Raw genomic sequence first — 16,602 nt, 5'->3', positions numbered from 1 at the left:
ACATATATGTTGTGTGTGTATATATATATATATGGCACCTGGATGGCTCAGTAAGTTAAGCATCTGACTCTTGGTTTCGGCTCAGGTCATGACCTCATGGTTTCGTGGGTTCAGGCCCCAGGTCGGGCTCCATGCTGACAGTAGAGAGCCTGCTTGGGATTCTGTCTCCCTCTCTCTGCCCCTCCCCAACTCGCACTGTCTCTGTCTCTCTCAGAAAACTGTGTCTATGTGTATATGTGTATTACATGTATTACGTGTGTGTGTGTGTATACATATATATACACACACACACATATATAATTTTTTTAAATAATTTTGGTTTCCCACAGGTTTATTTCAAATCTTCAAAACAGTAAGTGCCAATTCCTAAGTGAGCAGTTTATTTTCCTTAAGCAAGTGCTAGCCCTCATGGCAAGGCTTGACATGGTTATTTCAGTGTATATTGTCCATTTTAACTTGGGAACTCTTTTGGAGGTCAAGTCATTGTGAGAACATGTCAGTTGCAGAGGGTAGTTACATACTCTAGGATGGGGTAGAAAATGCCTCATTCTTTTTATAGAAAAATGCTCACTCTCTCTTCCCTTTATATAAAAACTGTAATAGGTTTCTTATAGGAATCAAAGTAACAATAATGATGAACCAGTTAAAGAACTAGTTTTCTAAACACAAAAGTATTATAAATCAGTTTTCACTTATTTTAACATTTGGTTTTTCACAAAATTCTTGGGAAATAATTTGTAACCTATAAATCTGTTCAAAGATTAAGATACCATGAGCTACAATTAGAAAATTCACATGATAGGGGTGCCTGGTGACTCAGTCAGTAAAGAGTCTGATTCTTGACCTCATCTCAGGGTCTTGATCTCAGGATTGTGAGTTCAAACCTCATATTGGGCTCCATGCTGGGTGTGATGCCTACATTAAAAAAAAAAAAAATTCACATGATAAATATAATCAAGTTAGTGTAGCATTTTTAAGTTGCTAATCCTGACAAATTAGTTTTTGTCTTCATCCTACTATCACGTATATGATCAAGGCCTAATATGTTCTGTTTGATATATATATTGGCATACGTATCACTTTTCAAAGAATTTGAACACAATGGAAATAAAGTTTACAAATTAAAACTAAATGGAAACGAAATAGAAGTCATCTTTGCTTAAGACTGTGCTTGGGCAGCACCACATCTAGATTGTCATTATGAATGTTAGTGGTTTGAATCCTTGCAAGCTTTGTATACCAGTAGTAGATAGCTCTTATCTTTAAAATGCAGAACCACGTTTTATACTGTGGACTAGATAGTCCCCAGATTTATTGCTGCTATAATTATTATAAATGGATTTTTGTATCATTTTATTTTTTTTTCATTGTGATAAGTGTACTCTTTAATCCCCATTCCCCTACGTGCCCCATCCTCCCACCCACCTCCCCTCTGGTAGCCATCAGTTTGTTCTCTGTAGTTAAGAGTATAAATGGTGGGGCCCCTGGGTGACTCAATCAGCTGGCAGACCTGGAGCCTGCTTTGGCTCTAAGTCTCCCTCTCTCTCTCTCTCTCCCTCCCTCCCTCCCCTGCTCGCATGCTCGCTCTCTCACTCTCATTCTCTCTCTCTCTCAAATATAAATAAACATTTTTTAAAAATTTAAAAAGAGTGTAAACGGATACTTTAAATGAAAAGGCCATGGACTTTCCTGCCTTTGCATGGGGTTTCTTTGTAACAAGGCTTTTTTAATCTTACAAATGATTCCCAGAGAAGTCTTGATATACTCCGTGTCTTGTACATAGAATCGGAAAATCAGCACTGGGCAAGAAGCAGAAATAATCACATGTAGGGTCTTGCAAAGTGACAGCATGAAAGAGAGGATGGGAAAATTAAGGACAATAGTTTATATTTCCTATCTTAGAAAAAGACAAGGAATCATAGGAACACATGAAATTCATTGGCATTCCTAGCACATACTTTATAATACAGTTTTATTTTTATTTTGAATCATAAATGGAATGGGAAACAATAATTATTTTTGTTCTTAGGGCTTCTGAAGTTCTTAACCTGACCCTGCCCTAGATCTGTGAGACTTTGCAGAACTTCAGAGTTGAAAGATACAGAAAGAGGTTTATTCATTTTCCTTCTAGGTGCCGAAAGCCCTTCCCCCAATATCCCTCACAAAAATTCATTCAGTCTCTTTTAATTTTTTCAGTGATTGCAGCCTCCTCTCACGTTTAATGAGTTGAAATTCTGTACCTCTATGAATTCTACCTTGGTTCTAATCCCTCTTCTGCATGATAGCCCTTCAAATATCTCATGATAATTAATCATGCCTCCTCTTCCCAAAGGGTGTGGTGGCTATTCAAAGGGATATACTGTCTGGGAAATTCTTACTTTCTATATTACACAAGCTCAGTTTCTTCACTGAACTCACTAATTAAATATTTATGTAACACTAAATGCTAGGCGCTGGGCTTACATGATAAAAATATACACTGCCTGCCCACAAGCCGTTCAGTGTCCAGGATGAAAGAGATAGGGAAACAGACATAGCATGAAAACAGCTACAACTGTAGATGAATTCCAGCTTACCAGTGCCATTATTAAATCAAGTTGTCCCCCCACACTGTCCCCTCCTAGCAGAGCATACTAAACCATAGACATAGTCTGGCCTTGGCAGATTATTACTGATGCCTGTGAATCTTAACTTCAAAAGCTATAAGTTTCTGTTGACTGTTACTGTTTTTTATGCTAAAACACCAGCAAATATGCCTCCCTGAAGCATTCTTTGTAGAAGAACCTCACAAGAAAAAAGAACAGTGGTTCACCTTTCACAAAAACTAACTCAAGACTGTCCAAAAACGTACCAGTAAAATGCAAATTATGAAACTGAGAAAACATAAGAGAAAATATATGTGGTCTTGGGTTTGGTGATGATGTTTTAGGTACACTACCAAAACCTCCATGAAAGAAAAACAGTGTACATTGGACTTAATAATTAACTGTTCTGCACAGTTAAAAGAACGAAAAGACAAGTCAGAGACGCATGTTTGGTAAATAGCTTGTGTCTAAAATGTACGAAGAACTCTCAACAATAAAAAAAATTTTTTTAATGGCAAAAGATCAGAATGGATACTACACCAAAGACTTACAGATACCAAATAAGCATATGAAAAGATGCTCAGCATCATTTATTGGTAGGGAAATGCACGCTAAAATAATGTGATACCACTGCACACCCGTTAGTGTGGCTAAAATTTAAATTTAAGAAAAGCTGACAATGGCAAGATACTGACAGGGCTTTCAGAGCACGGGGACTGTCATTCATTGCTGGTGTAAAAGTAGTATGGTCCGGCCACTTTGGAAGACTGACAGTTTCTTACAAAGCTAAAGAGTCTTACCTGCAACCCACCGTTGGCACTTCTAGGTATTTATCCAACAGATTTGAAAACGTGCATCCACACCAAAACCTGCACATGAATGTTCATAGCAGCCTTATTCATAATCACCAAACATTGTAAGCAACCAAAATATCCTTCAATAGACAAAGGCAGCAATTGGAATAGTAGCCAGGAAAGAAAGAAAGAAAGAAAGAAAGAAAGAAAGAAAGGAAAGAAAGGAAAGAAAGAAAGAAAGAAAGAAAGAAAGAAAGAAAGAAAGAGAAAGAAAAAGAAAAAGAAAAAGAAAAAGAAAAATTAAAATTAAAATTGGCTGGTAGGCCACACAAAGACATGGATGAACCTTAAAGGCATAGTGCCAAGTGCAAGAAGCCAGTCTGAGAAGGCTACACACTATATGATTCTATTTATATCACCTTATAGTAAAAGCAAAACCATAAAGATTATAAGGCAGATTAATGGTTGCCGTAAGTTCAAGGTCAGTGAAGTGAGTAGGTGAAGCCCAGGAAACTTTTAGGAGCAGTGGAACTCTTCTGTGTGATACTATAATGGTTACATAATACTAGATATTCGTCAAAACCTAACTTTATGGCACAAAGATTGAACCTGAGCATAGGTAAATTTTTAAAAGGACAATTAGGATATCGTGGGATCCCAGGATGGAAAGGAGACTGGTATTTTTCAAAATCTAATTCTATTGCAAATGTGTGGAGTGATCTCACTGAAAAAGATGGAGGAAAAAGTGCTGATTTGAGTAACTTTGGAAATAATTAGAGTCTGTAAAAATAAAGGGAAAGGGAACTGTACGTAAGCATTGTAGCCTAGTTGACAGACTGTTTCCCCTACACCCGTGCACTCGAAGTGAATGGTGAAGTAAAGAGATGGTATTTGGTGAAAGCCAAGTTTCTGACTGTGGGGAGTGAGAGGTTGGAGACAAGAGGAAGAGGCTAGGATGATCCATGTGGTAATGGATTAGAGTTGGAGTCATCAGTGTGACTTGTCTTGAGCTTAATACGGTGCTGGGTACATGCAGAAATATAGATATACACATGTATTTCCTTGGTTTGTTAGCTGGGAGAACCCAGAAGCAATGATACCCCAGTAGCAACAACCACACCGAGTGCCCAGAGCTTAGTATCTAGTCTGCAGTAAAATGAACCAGGACTCTTTGGAGAAACGGCAGATGCTAGGACTGGGGCAGCAAATCTACCAGACGAGCCTGGAGCATCTTGCAGTGACAGAAAGTAAAAGAAGTGTTGGAAAGAAAAAACCCACAATTAGAGGATGTGTTACAGAGGCACATGAGGAGCCTGAAGAGCTCCCAAAGGCCGGAGATAGGATAATTTGAGCAACTAAATGAGTTAGGTAGTATTAGATTATAACCCAAAGTATAAAATAAATATCCATTAGTCCATACTCATGCAACTAAATGATTGAGCAAATAAATGCAGAGATAGATAAATCCCCCTTAAGAAGACTTCCCGGTAATTAACATAGATACTTGACTCCCAAGGAGGCAGGGTGAGTCCCTACAACCTGAGGCCATGTATAGTGACTTCCTTCTAAAGAATGCAGTATGAGAAGGGGGTGGGGGATAGATTTATCATAGAGAAACCTGACAAATACTACCTCAGCCCCTTGATTGATTGAGGTCAACAGCGACTGTGATAAATTATGTTGACAGTATTTACTCTTCATAAATACTCTGTGGTCCTCCTGCAAAAAATCCTCTAACTCCAGGCCAATCATGACAGGCATTGTTCCTTTTTCCACAATATTTTTTTCCTAGCTCTTCATTTTCTCATCATCACCTTCTAGGTGGCATTTTGGGGCTTTGTTGTTGGAAAGGTTGGAATAGGACAGATTAAGAGTTCACAGAATGATAGGGGCACCCGGATGGCTCACTCATTTGAGCATCCAGTTCTTGATTTTGGCTCAGGTCATGATCTTATGGTCATGAGATAGAACCCTACATTGAGCAATGGAGTCTGTTAGGGAGTCTCCCTTTTCCCTCTGCCCCTCCCCTGCCCATGCTCTCTCTCTCTCTCTCTCTCTCTCTCTCTCTCTCTCTCACTCTCACTCTCACTCTCTCACTCACTCAAAATAAACATTTTTTAAAAAGTCACAGAATGATAGAACGTTGCAGTAGGACTCATGCAGTTTTTATAACATCCTCGCTCATTTTATAGATGACTAAATTATAGGCTGTATTAGTTATGAAGCATGTTGGTGTGTGTCTGTATGTGTGTGTGTCCACAATGCCTATTGAAAATTGTCTTGTTTCCACTTGCACCCACATTGCATATGACCTCTCTGCTAGACAGTGAGGTGACACAGCTAAAGACACCTGGAGGACATGATAAGGATGCCTGTGACCATGAACAACGAGGAAGCAAAGGAGAAACTCCTCATTGATCTGCTTCACAGTGCTGGTGCCTGATCCTGGTTTTCTGTCCTGAGAAATGGAGATGGTTTCTTTTTGTCTTGTCTTCATTAATAATTCTTTCAAATGTTCTCTCTTCTTTATGACACTTGCCAAAGATTTCTAATCTTCCACCTCCCCAAAGTATGGCTTGAATTCAGCTCTCTAATATCCAGACTTGCTGTGGAGTCCAAGATTTAGTTCAGATCCCACCCTTTGCATCCTACTAGCTGTCCGACGCCTGGGCTTCCATTTTCCCACCTTCACGCTGAGGATAATGGATAATTCCTGTACTGTCTCCCTCATTCGGCTCTTAGGAGGTTCAATGAACATATTAGCATAAAAGTTCTTTGTAAAGGTAAAGCACTATTGAAATAAATAGGATTGTTATTGCTTCTACCTGGAGTGATGCTTCCTGTTCTCATACACTACTCTGCAGTTCCCATTGCTTGCTTCAGAACATGATTGTTTTCCAAAAGAAAAATCTTCTGCCTTCCACAGTGAACAAATAAGATCGTTTTTCATTTATTTTCCTTTTATTTTAGAATATTAAACACTTCATGTATATCACTGGTGACTTTTAAAGATATAGTTGCCTAGCTGACTCAGTAGGTAGAGCATGGGACTCTTGATCTTGGAGTCGTGAGCTTGAGCCCCACACTGGGCATAGAGATGACTTAAAATAATGTTTGTTAGTGCCCATTGCTGATGGTTAAAAGTTGAGTAAGGATTTTTGTTAAAAATAAAGTTATAGTTGGTCAGTTCAATGACCATGGCATTTTCCCTCCTTCCTTTGCTTCGGATGTTTTTTTTTATTTCTTAGATGAAGCAGCTTGAATATCAGTGTTTTACGTCCAATTGAGAGCCAGGCAGAACCCAGAGAGTGAAGCACCTGCCCCCTGGGCATATTCACCTGGAGGGAGAGATGCACACTAGAACCAGATTAAAGTCTCACCATTCCAGAAGAAGAGGAGGGTGCCTATTGCCCTTTCTAGATAAGCATTTTGCTCCTCTCATCTTTGTTCCTTTGTTTTTTGTTTTGTTTTTTTCTGGCTGGCTTTTCTCATATAAGGGAAATCCATGGACTGCCTCTGGCTTTGAGCTTCTAACATCCTCAGGTCTCCTTTGAGCCAAAATCTGAAATGTTCCAAATTGGGACTGAGTAAATCAATTCCAGTCAATCTAAATTTTAAAAGCTAAATGAAATGATAGCCACAGCATTTTAATTTCAGGCCTTTGAGTCCTTAGTGTCATTTCTGTGGTTGACGTCGTAACAACTGTAGACAGACAAGGGAAAGGTTAGTGAACATTGTTACAAACTGAGAGATTGAGAACCTTCATCATCATTATAATCGTTACTCATGAAAATAAGAGTATAAAGGAATTAGGAGCTACTTATATTGGCACTTTTCTTGTCTGGTAGTCCTGTTTCAGCACCTCTTCCTCTAAACTCTGAGATGTTGGTGATCTTTATTACAGATCGGAAATAACAGGAGAGATTCTAGAAGCCCATAGGCTCAAATGAGCAAGACATAGTAAGATTAAAATTGAGCCCATAAGTCTCCGTTCAAAGTCAACCTGCCTCTTTTCCTTGAGGGTTTCAGGCTACTGTTTTAAACCATTATTCAGTATTCCTTTTAATACTTAAAATAACCTCCTCTTTGGAAAGATATTTTCCCCCAACGATACAACAAAATATCAAATAACAATATTGTATGTTGGTACATACAAATGCTTAGACCTGTGAATAATATATCACAAAGTAGAAGAAATAGTGTGAAGCATTCATATGAACTGAAGAGTGAAAACAATATGACTACAGAAGTTACACAAATATTAATAATAGCAGATTCTGATATACTCTCGTAGCATTGTGTTGGGAACGTGCTGTTTACCAACTATACTCACAGGGAGCAGACAGGAGACTCTTTTCCAGAGCAAGAACTCTGGAGACATGGAACCATCTCTGTCTTAGAAATACGGGACTAAAGGAAACATACATACTTAAAACATGCATATTCCATGTCTAAAAGACGTTTTCAAATGGATGCGGGTGCCATTATCTTTAGTTCAGAATTTTCTACTTCCCAATTTGGAGTCAAAATGTATAATAATGTTAATTAATGGAATTTTGAATACCGCTAAATTTAACAGAGAGAAAGGTGACTCTGCCTGCTTCACTGCTTAAAATAACAGTTTGGAGGGTTTTCTAAGAACAATGAAAATTGTTTTATTGTTTTAAAAAGTTAGGTAAACTACTATTAGAAATCTTGAAAACTTCATATCGTGACATTTTCATCTCTCACATTTCTTCCCCCCCACTCCTTTTATGAATTATTCCTCTTCCTGGGCTGATGTAATATTTAAGATGGCAAAAACCTGGTTTGAAGGGTTAGTTCTGTTTATTTCCTTTTGCTTTTCAATGTAGATACAATATAATTATTCTACTTTGTACAAAATTGGTAAAATATATATTTTACACCATAATCATCGTAGCGATACTCAAAACCTATTTTTGGAAATATTTGAGAACATATAACTTACTAAACCTACTCCAAATGCTTTTTGAAAACCTTAACTTTAAGAACATTTTCACTCAAATGTAACACTGTAGAAATGGCTGCACGAATGTCAGAATAATGAAAAAATATGTTGAACGGTGAAAGAAAGATATATATCGTTGTTAACGATAGCTGGGATAAGTTGTATGTTTGTAGAATTACGTCCTGTGTTCCCTGATGATCAGTTACAGACCATTTCTGTATCTGAAATGCCAGAGCTGACATAGAAACTGCTCCTACTACAATTTCACACTGAGAAGGTGTTCAGTTGTTTCAAACCTCACAAGATCCACGCATGCAGATTCTTACCCATCAGGGTAGCACAGCCCCACCCTTGATTGTTTCTTCAAGGCAAGCTTTTTTAGGTTATGAGAAGCGCACTGTCACGTTAAGTCAATTATACTGTAGCTTCTGGTTAATCTTTGAGACTAGAATAGTATATTTAAAAATCTGTCTCCTTGTTAAACAGACACCATGACAGTGTTTGCATCGTGTATTGTTAACTTCCCATGGAAGGTTAAGCGGCTTCTTCTGCATCTAAATCCGTTGCTGTGGAAAATGACCGGGGCAGCACTGCACCCACCTACCCATGAATAGGGAGGGTGAAGACTTGCACCTGTGGGATTAGGTAGAGCAGCAGGAAGTAAGAGCATTTGCAGTGTATAATTAACAAGGAATTTTTTTTCTCCTTTTCTAAACGGCATTTTCATCCCACTAGGTTAACTAGTGATTAACGCTTAAAAAAATTTTTGCTGGAGCCTGCGCCCTTACTTAAACTCACTCACTCACTGGTGTATTCTGTTACTTATGCCGCCAATGTCAGAGACATGCTCCTCACCATACTATATTTCCCTCCACACTTACTGATTTCTTTATGCTCATGGGGGAATTTTGTGATGTTTGTGTTAACTTTGTTAGCCAAATTTTGTTCTTTTTTGAAACAAATTAGAATTCAGGAATTCCTATTTTGATTTAGAGATTACTGCCCTAACAGACAAGATGGAGAAGTTAGTGCTTAGTGAACCAAGGATCTCAGAGGTGTAAATGGTGGAAGGCAAACAAGTGTTTACTCTAAGTGGTAGTTAATGCGTAGCGTGCTTGCTACCTAGTTTTAATTGTTATTTTCTCATGTTCGTTAAGAAATCTATAATTATCAATATAGAAGAGATTTCTAAGTTTAGCTCTCTAGGGGCACCTGGGTGGCTCAGTTGGTTAAGCCTCCGACTTCAGCTCAGGTCATGATCTTCCACTCCATGAGTTCGAGCCCCACATCGGACTCTGTGCTGACAGCTCAGAGCCTGGAGCCCGCTTCGGATTCTGTGACTCCTCTCTCTGCCCCTCTGCCTCCTGTGCTCTGTCTCTTTCTCAAAAATAAACATTAAAAAAACATTTAAAAAATAAAAAAAATAAATTTAGCTCTCTAGATTACAATATTCTTGATAAAACCTCATCTATATCCACAGTTTTTGAGGTTTAATAGACCTCTACTTTGATAAGGTTAGTGGACACCCACTTGTACTGATATGTGTAGCAATTTGTTGTCTCTGCCAAGCAGTCGCATGCATTCCCATTCATTTACACCCCCCAAAAAAACGAAGCCTTAACAGAGTGTGTTCAGTTGGTTTTTTTTTTTACTTTTTAACAAAATTTCATTTCCTAATAAAAGATAACATCTAATGATGAAATTAGATGCATAACGTGTAATAATGGAATTAGATGTAGTGACTTCCAAAGTATGTAAATTTTACTGCCATAAAACAGAGTCTTTGCACAAAGGAGCACTGAACCAGTGATAATGTCTTCTATCCAAACACATTTGTACTGTAAGTAGAAACTGTTTAAAAGGAAAATTACATCTTTTTCAGCAATTTATCAGAGATAATTACCCTTCATACACTAAAGGAGGGATAAAGAACTATAATTCTAATTGGTAAATGTCACCAACTGTTGCGGTTACTCTTACTTGTGTATATTCTTTTAATGATTATAGTCTCACGCCACAGCTACATGAAAATATACTCACTAGGTGTGAAATTCCCATATGTCACAGTTTCAAGAATAGGTAAACAGCTCAAAGATAAAGAAATAATGCTAATGAGAAATGTAAGAATTCTAGGTTTTGTTTTCCAGGCAAGTGGATCTTAATTTGCCAAAAGGGGAGAAAGTATAATTAAAAAAAAAAAAAAGAAGAAAGAAAGAAAACAAAATACAAAAACACTTATTTTGTTGGATTAAACTTTTAAATGAGCTTTACTTCACACTTTCAACCAGAGATTTTTATTTCCTTAGAAAGTTGTAGAACTGTCTCAGCCTACAGATTTCAGGATCGTATCCGTTGGGTCTGCCAAAGGGAACAGCTTTTAAAATTCTTTTAGGCTTAAACTATAAAGTGTTTTGTTAGTTTCAGATGTTAGAAGATAAACTCCTCCTGGACAGTGTTATATTTTGTCCAGTGTTATCTTGAAAGGAATCAAAAAAACAGAAAAAATGACCTTAGAATCTATGGCAAGTGTTTAAAGTCACTCTTCTCCAGTCTTCCTAGCTATAAGTTAGTTTCCAGTGAGCTTGATGGGTCAAGTGATTGACTAGATAAAACTTGCAAGCCTACTTTTCTTTCAAAAGGTAGAAATAAAAATGGGGTTGAGCAGGGTAAGAAATGATGGAGAAAACAAACCTCTCATTTGTATATTCTGTAACTCTCAGGTTAGCTGAGCTGTGCCCGACTGCTTGGTATTATATATGTCATAGTATTTTGTTTCCAAGCACCTGGCTGAGGTTCAGATGCTGAGCTAACTTTCTATGTGCTATCCATTGTACGTAGACCAGTGTTCTGTTGCCGTTTTCATTCTGTGGCAGTATGTTTCCTGGATGCCGTCATTTCTGATGTTTTGACAAAGTTTGAGAAGCGTGGAGAGAAGTACTTATCTTATGGGTTCGCACTCTTCAAGTATTAATAGTAGTAATCTTTGTACAAATTACCCTGCCTCTTCACTGGAAAAACTGATATATAGTTCCCCACCCCTGGCTGCAAAAAGAAAGAAAGAAAGAAAGAAAGAAAGAGAGAGAGAGAGAGGGAGGGAGGGAGGGAGGGAGGGAGGGAGGAAGGAAGGAAAGAAGGAGGGAGGGAGGGAGGGAGGGAAACAACCTAGGGTTCTCTTGGTTATCCATGTCATTGTATTTAAACTTTCAAACATTGCTCAAGAGAATTATGCAGAAAAATAGTAAAGGAATGAATTTGATAAGTTGCCTCCCTTAGGTTTGAAACCTACTCCCTACATTGTATATGGATGCTCTTGAAGGAAAGAAGAGTGAAAACATTTCAGTATATATATTATAACTGATAACTAACTTTGTCATATTAGGGTTATGTTTGAAGGGATCCTTGAATTTATGTGGCATATGTTTCCCTTCAGGCTAAATAAAAGAGCAGTTAAGAGCTTCCTTACCCAGAAGGAACTCGCATTACCCAGAAATAACTTTGTTACCAAAAAAGTCAAATTCAGTTTTATTAGTGACATATGCTCATTGCCTATACTGTGCACTGGTGAAGAGATGGGCAATTTTATCATTGTATATAAAATATGCACCCTCCCCCCACCAAAAAAAAGTGGTAAGAAATTTTTGTCCTTCATTTAAGGAGAGGGGCTGCCATGATACTCAGTTATGCTTTTTTCTTGCAGCAGTAATCGTTAAATGAACGATATTCTCTTTCACTTCGTTTCCTTGCAAGATTTACTTTGCAAAGTGAGTCTGATGATGGAGGTTATAAGTACATTCTATGAATATGAAATGATACAAGACCAATGGACTTGGGCCTCAGTTCCACCATTTTGTTATTATTAATGCCATATTCTTTATTATTTTAGAAAGAGAGCACGAGCAGGAGAGAGGGGCAGAGAGAGAGAGAGAATCTTAAGTTGGTTCCATGCTTAGCATGGGGGTGGGAGGAGGGGAGGAGGGCTTGATCCCACAACCTTGGGATCATGTCTTGAGCTGAAATTAAGAGTCAGGCACTCAACTGACTGAGCCTCCCAGGTGCCCCTTAATGCCATGTTCTAATCAAATGAATACCTCAGTACAGATTATGAATCAACCCCAAGTGTAGATCATTCAAATGAGTATTTTTATTAACTAGTCTAGCTAGTTGAAACACAAAAAAGAACTAAAGATAAGTCTAGAAGGAAAACTCTTTGGAAGCCATTCAGATTTTTGTCCCTTCCTAGTACTGATTTTGTAGACTTTGTAACAAGGAGGAATTATATTAACTGCCCTATCTCCTCTAACATCACAAGACACCAGATGTTGTATACCTTCAGAAAGTTATCTGAATCACACTTTAGACTCTTCTTAGGCGACTGGTTCATTGATATTCTTGTTGTATTTCTAAAATAAAATAAATCTTTGAGATAGATAAATACGAATGAGTAGAAGCAATGGATAATCCACAAAATTTTGGCTTACATTTCACTTTGTAATCCATTAAATTTTTTGCACAATATCTTCCTAAGAATATTTTACTCAAACTAATAGAATTTACCTTGTATGCCTTGAGCACTGATAGTAGTTGAGGCAGGCAATCCAAGGAAAACTAACATTTTTGTTTTTAATATATATGAATCAACTGGCCAGAGATAGTGACAAGTAAATTGTATTGGAAATTAGGAAAGGATTATTGCAAGTGGGGACTTCTTACAAAAAAAAATCATTCATTTATACTGCTTGGCATATTAACCATTCAAGATAGCCATTAAAGAAAAAAGATACCTAGTAGTTCACAGCCACACATCTCTACTCATTTTCATAATGATGAATAACCGTGACCTCAAGTTACAGACACCAGTAATAAACTTTTATTTATTTTAATTACAGAATTTACTGAAGGTGCTCATTGTTGATTTTGGTCTTGAGCATAATTTACTAATGTAATTTTTGAAATGATATGTGAATTCCTTTTTAAGGTTGTGTTTTAATAATGTTTTCACAATTGAGACCTGATATTTTATTCCCCATGCTTTTCCCCTACCACAGAAACCAGGAATGGATCTGGCAGACACCTATATCATGTTTGTTCGGCAAAACCAGGATATTCTTCGAGAAAAGGTCAATGAGGAAATGTATATAGAAAAGCTGTTTGATGTAAGTAACTGCCCTCGCAAGGCTTCCTGGCATCATAGAAATATGTGCAGGGAAAACTGCATTTTGATGATATGTTTGCAAAGCAGACTCCTTTTCTGATCCCCTTTCTTCTATGCGGCTAATACAGTTGATAGTTTTATTTCTCTGACTGTTGACAGAAGGCTTAATTGGCTTCTTTTGTATGTGGAAAGTGTCACTGTTAGAATGGAGGTCTCAAAAACCTTCTAAGGTTAATTTTAACGAGCAGGATGATAACCAGTTTACCATTATGTACAGCATCGGTCCGCTTGCCTTTGTGCATTCCCTCAACAGGATAATGCTGGCATGGAGTTGGCCCCTCCTCGTAAAGTTTTGTGAGTCAACGTCATGCTCCTTAGTTGCACAAAGACATAAGCTTCAGTAAAGCCAAATATCCACCACCAATTGACTGTTATTGAACACTTTCCCCTTGATTTACAGCACTGGCATATGCCAGCGGTATAACCCTTCGGTTTTATCAGCACAGAAGTCTTCATTTCCACAAGGCAACTCCTAGAAGTAGGGGGGTGTGGTTTTAGAGAGCTTGATCATTAAGTTTCATTTATCTGGTATCTGTAAAGGAAACTAAGAGAGCAATCCATTTCAATAACAATGTTGTCATTCATTTGTAATTATTTAACAGTCAATTCAAAGGAAATGGTGCTTTTGCTTGTGTTGGAACTTCCCAGAATTCACCACAATGCTGATGCTGAAATGGAATATTTGCTTTGAACTGTATTTATTTATGTACATCTCCCCTGCATTTTGGAAATGATTTTCTGGCAGTTTCATTTAATTATGCAAGTTGCCGCAAATGTTTTCATAACAGCAATTCACGGGCTTCGCGGTGACACTTCAGCTGTGGCAGTTACAGAAGGTCCTGCTACGTCATCATCTCCTTCATGGTCTGTTGTGTCAGTGTTCACTGTTTGTCAGATCCGGTGGTCAACATGAGTCTCCTCTTTCATATTTTATGCTTCTAGCCTCTACCCAGGCTGTTTTACAATAAAAGTATCATCTGTTTTAATAAGCTAAGTGTTAATATGTGTGAAAAGAATGATTTCCTAAAAGCTTTGATGCCCTGCAGGGGTAGAAAAATTATCATCTATCCAGCTGGCTCTTTTACAAAATACTGGAACCGTATTAGCAACTTCTGCTTCCATTTGGTATTGCTCTGAATTTACAAGCATATGTTTTACTTCCAAATTCTCTTTTACCTTTTTTGCTTATGTGGTAATTTTCACAAATGTTGAACAGAATAGGGAAATTGGACTGATGTTATTTCCTTTATGTTTATTCTTAGTATAGCTGAAGCATGTTTTCTACGATGAGAAAAGATAGAATCATCTGGAAATAGGCCATTATAGGTAGGGAGGTAGGGGTGTGTGTGTGTGTGTGTGTGTGTGTGTGTGTGTGTGTGTGTGTTCTTAACATCTTCAACTTTTTGTCTTGGTGACCTATTTACTACAAAGCCAGCCATCAGTTCATAACAAAGGTAGAATTTTTTCACTGTAAAGATATTCCCTACTTCATCTCTCTCACATTCACCAAACTTTCTTTGAAGACTTTTTGTGTGACAACAATAACCAACAGAGCTGACTGAAGTAGAGTCAACATTAAAAGGGCCAACATTAAAATTATGTCTAGTTTAGGGGGCACCTGGCTGGCTCCGTCGGTAGAGCACATGACTCTTGATCTTCGGGTCATGAGTTCAAGCCCCACATTGGGCATAGAGCTTTCTTTAAAAAATGTAAAAGTATGTCTAGGTTAATTGCCCTGGTTATGTACACTTTCCTTTGATACCTAAGCGTCTGACATGGCGGTAAGTTTGCTTCTGAAAAGAACTCTTGACAAGCAACCGTTCTGTTTTGGTTGTGAAGGTTTTGTCATTTTGCGTATCCCCAGTAGAACAGTGGGCTTGTTACTTGTGAAATAGTTATAATGTCCTTAAACATTCTAATATTTTTAAATTGCACATTTTTATTACTGTAATTAAAAATAAAAAGTAGACCCTAATTCTATTGATATGTCATCAAGAATAACATGTATGAGGGGTACTAAGAGCCCCTAATTAGCCAAGACTGAATTTGCCTCAATTATAGTTAGTAAATGAGAGGTTATCAAGTATGTGTTGAAAGGTAAAACAGAATGTGTATCTTAAGCAACAGATCATTACTGAGAGACATTATATAATTATTGGAAATCCTCTTGGCTGGAACTTAAAATAATATTGTTAGATGTCAAGAAACAGTTGAAAATAATGACCCTATAAATACTGTTGGCAACCTTAGTCTATTACAGATAAAAGATTGAAGAGAACAATTTTATTCAGGTGTCACGACAAACTTTTGCTATTTCAATTAAAATAATAAGTAAATAGAAGGAAAGGAGAGGGAAGGGAAGGGAAGAAAGGAGAGGAGAGGAAAAGGGGAGGAGAGGAGTGCGGGGAGGAGAAGGGGGGAGAGGGGAGGGGAAGAGACAGAGACCCCTAACTTCAGGCACAGAGGAAAATGTGCATATACACATACATGCACACGCACTGCAGTGAATCAATACTTGTGGTTTAACCAACCCGGGTAAGGGTATAGGGCATCCAGCTTCTGGTCATTCAGTGTGAGAACTTCACTCCTTAAGAAGGATATTCTTTTGACCCAAACGAGATTCGCTTCATTTTGGAAATCCCACAAATTACAATATTTTTATATAAAACAATTATTCCGAAGACATACTTTCATCCTGCCTTCGATGCCGACACTTTAAAAAAGAACTCGTGTGTTTTACTAAGTAATCTTTTTCTGCATGATGCTCTGCTCACAGAAAAGACTATTGAAAGTTCTGTGAAACTTTCCCTGAGAGTAGTAATTACCTGTATTTCTGGCCTCAGAAACGTTTTGATCAGTTAAGCATCTTAATGGCTCATGATATTTGTGGTGAAATACTTTAGGGTTCTATTTACATAATTGTATCAGTGCCTAAGGCCAAATAATGACCATTACCCTAGATTTGTGTCCATTGCTTTGCATGCATCTACAAACAAAAACGGTACCTCCTACGGTCATCCATGTACAACTCGTGAAGCCATA

The 16,602-nt window shown here is 37.7% G+C and overlaps 1 protein-coding gene across 8 annotated transcripts in view; it reads left to right on the top strand.

The window, feature by feature from the left end:
- Positions 1-16,602, top strand: part of CADPS2 (calcium dependent secretion activator 2) — a 539,410-nt gene that overhangs the window by 499,620 nt on the left and 23,188 nt on the right. For 7 of the 8 annotated variants that reach the window (XM_042970898.1, XM_042970882.1, XM_042970892.1 and 4 more), the window contains one exon: positions 13,394-13,501. In XM_042970898.1, coding sequence (XP_042826832.1) covers positions 13,394-13,501 — 108 coding nt within the window. Of the gene's footprint in view, positions 1-13,393; positions 13,502-14,162; positions 14,469-16,602 lie in introns of those variants that run through there. The other variant, XM_042970903.1, reaches the window with a different exon arrangement.

This window comes from Panthera tigris, chromosome A2, assembly GCF_018350195.1.
Source record: "Panthera tigris isolate Pti1 chromosome A2, P.tigris_Pti1_mat1.1, whole genome shotgun sequence".
Lineage (NCBI taxonomy): Eukaryota > Metazoa > Chordata > Mammalia > Carnivora > Felidae > Panthera > Panthera tigris.
Note: the sequence above shows the minus strand (reverse complement) of the source record. Positions and strands in the feature narration are given on the sequence as shown.